Source organism: Sus scrofa, unplaced genomic scaffold (genome assembly GCF_000003025.6).
Source record: "Sus scrofa isolate TJ Tabasco breed Duroc unplaced genomic scaffold, Sscrofa11.1 Contig59, whole genome shotgun sequence".
Lineage (NCBI taxonomy): Eukaryota > Metazoa > Chordata > Mammalia > Artiodactyla > Suidae > Sus > Sus scrofa.
Genome location: NW_018085257.1, coordinates 1,436,525 through 1,439,400, shown reverse-complemented (window position 1 = coordinate 1,439,400; position 2,876 = coordinate 1,436,525). Strand labels below are relative to the sequence as shown.

Sequence of the window (2,876 nt, the reverse complement as noted above, 5' to 3'; positions counted from 1 at the left end):
CACCTTTCTATGCCACAGGAGCCTGGTCAGCCTAGAACTCCTGCCAATCCATAAGGACCCCGATTTCCACCTCCCCAGCCCTTAGAAACCACCATCCAATCCCCTGATCTATTAATTTGTCTATTTAGGTTTCCACATAAAGTGAAAACTTGCAGTGTCTTGTTATGAGTTTGACTTCATTCACTAGCATAATGTACAAAGTTCCAGTTAGGCAAGAGGAATAAGTTCTTCTGAGGTCGAATGTACAGCACGATGTTTATAGCAAACCAGACTATATTGCATACACAGTATTTACTAGTGCAGTGGAACACAAGTTCTCTCACCCCACAGAAAAATAAATTAAAATGTTAAGAGTGGGGAGATGATGAATATAATAATTAAATTGATTAGAGTAGTTATTTCACAATGTATACATATCAAAATATCAGTATGAAGACTTTAAACATGTATAATTTCTATATCAATTTAACCTCAATAAAGGTATTTTAAAAAGATCTATAAATTCCTAGGAAATAAAAGGAAAGACTTAAGTACTATTACCTATGTAACTGCTCAATTTAGTAATTAAGCAATAATCTGAACATTAATTAAGAATTCACAATTTAGACTAAAAGGTTGCTAGGAGAAGAGAGAATAACTATAACAAACTGCACTTAAAGTTAAGAAATATTTACTTAGTATTCATTCCGGCTGGACTCAAGATTAGACCTGTTGGGTCTGGGGTTAGTGACCCCATGTGTCTGTTATAAAGATGAGAAAACATCATTGAGACAAGACTGCTCCCTTGTGGAAGAGTTTCACCAGGGCCCTCTTCATGTCCCTGTTCCTCAGACTGTAAATGAAGGGGTTCAGCAATGGGGTGACCACTGTGTACATCACAGAGGTAATTATGTCCTTGTCATTGGAGGTGCTGGATAAGGGGGAAAAATAAACCCCCATAATTGTTCCATAATACAGAGAAACCACAGACAGGTGGGAGCCACATGTGGACAAGGCTTTGCAGACGCCCTTGGTGGATGGAACCTTGAGGATGGTGGCCCCAATGCAGCCATAAGAGACCAAGATACACACAAGGGGGAGGGTAATGACTGCCAATCCCACTGTGAAAATGGCCAGCTCATTGAGGGAGGTGTCTGAGCAGGAGAGCTTGAGCAGGACATCAAGGTCACAGAAGAAATGGGGAATGGTGTTATCATCACAAAAGGACAGCTGGGTCAGGAGGAGGGTTTGACAAAGTGCATCGCCACAGGAGAGAAGCCAAGATACTGTTACTAGTAAGGTACATATTCCCTCTCTCATGACGTTGGTGTAGTGGAGAGGGTGACAGATGGCCACGTACCTGTCATAGGCCATTGATGTGAGAAGGAAATTGTCCAGAACAGTAAAAAATATGAAAAAATACATCTGTGCTATGCACTCTGCATAGGAGATGGATTGATCCTGAGTCTGCATGTTTGTCAGCATCTTAGGGACAGTAACTGATGAAAAGCAAACATCAGATAAGGCCAGGTGGCTGAGGAAGAAGTACATGGGGGTGTGGAGGCGAGGGTCCAGCCTGATGAGCAGGATGATGAGCAGGTTCCCCAGGACCGTGGTCAGGTACATGCCCAGGAACAGAGAAAAGAACATGTCCTGCTGCTCAGGCCAGATGGGGAGCCCCAGAAGCAAGAACTTGGACACACTGCTCTGGTTCTCCCTCTTCATGCTCCTCTCCTGTCTGCTGGCATGAACAGAGAGTAAGAAAGTCAGAAACCATCACATTATGGTGTACAGAAGGCAGACACAATGGAGACCTTTCCACTGGTGAATATGCCAAAGTCTGCCTGCATTGCCAAGACTGATCAAAAATCCTTTAATCAGAATGGTAACACCACATAAAATGAGAGAATTTACAGACAGTTTGTTACATAAGAGAATCTGGCTCGGTGTCATTTTTCCATCATCCAGGAGAGAGTCAGCCTCTAAGTCATTTGCACCTGTGTCTAGTCAGTAAAGAGTTAAGCGTCACACTGTCTTAACAGAGGATTATTAAGTTGAAATCTCTCTAATTTCTATTCATTTCTATACATTTAGAAATAGTCATAAGGTTTGACTTTCAAGTTGTTAAATACTGACCTTTTGAAACCTGAAATCCTTTAATAAGTACTTGTCAGAGGAAGTTTCTGCAACATGTATTCAAAGCAAAGTGGATCAAAAATAAATTGTCAAAAGGTCCATTAGACATAAATGTTGAAGTAAAATGATACATATGGTGCTTGGACTCAAAGTGTCTTGGAGTTCAGTCTTGCAATATCACTGCTTGGAAAAGTGAAAATATTAATGAGTTATTTATTTTTTTACTGATACTTGTATTCATCATTTTCTAATCTCCTGCTGATTGAACAACCTCTCATGACCCCATTGACATCCACCAAATGTAATGAAAAGGGCTGTCACCAAGAGATACCAAAGGGAGAAGCCAGGAAATCTCCTCTATCCATCTTTAAGAATTACTCTTTAGAAGTGGCTTAAGCAAGAGCACAGGGAAGTACTGAAATCCTATGTACATACATGCACACACATTACATCTGTTTCTGATGAAAGATATGCAGATCTGCTCTGAACTTTATGTTGAGGTGATCTAGCTTCCAGGAGCATACACTGGCTTCTCACATTCTCTGTATGGGACCCTGACAATAGATGTAGCCACAGCTTCTGTGGTCCTGAACTTCCCACCAGCATCAGAGAGAAAAGTCATGAGCCTGGAGTTTCTTCCTCAGTTAGTTCACCCCCTGCAGAAATGGAGAGGTGAAGACTAAGCTCTACCCACCAGGGAGAGGACCCAAGGGGACAGGGCACCAAGATCTTGGTAAGAGACCTGCATTAAACCTGTGATA

At 41.6% G+C, this 2,876-nt stretch overlaps 1 protein-coding gene across 1 annotated transcript; it reads right to left on the bottom strand.

The window, feature by feature from the left end:
* Positions 1 to 683: 683 nt before the first annotated feature.
* On the bottom strand, positions 684 to 1,704 carry LOC100525147 (olfactory receptor 1J4-like). The gene has a single exon (XM_003122135.4). The coding sequence runs from the start codon at positions 1,702 to 1,704 to the stop codon at positions 763 to 765; it is 942 nt and encodes a 313-aa protein (XP_003122183.3). The 3' UTR covers positions 684 to 762.
* Between the last annotated feature and the right edge of the window lie 1,172 nt (positions 1,705 to 2,876).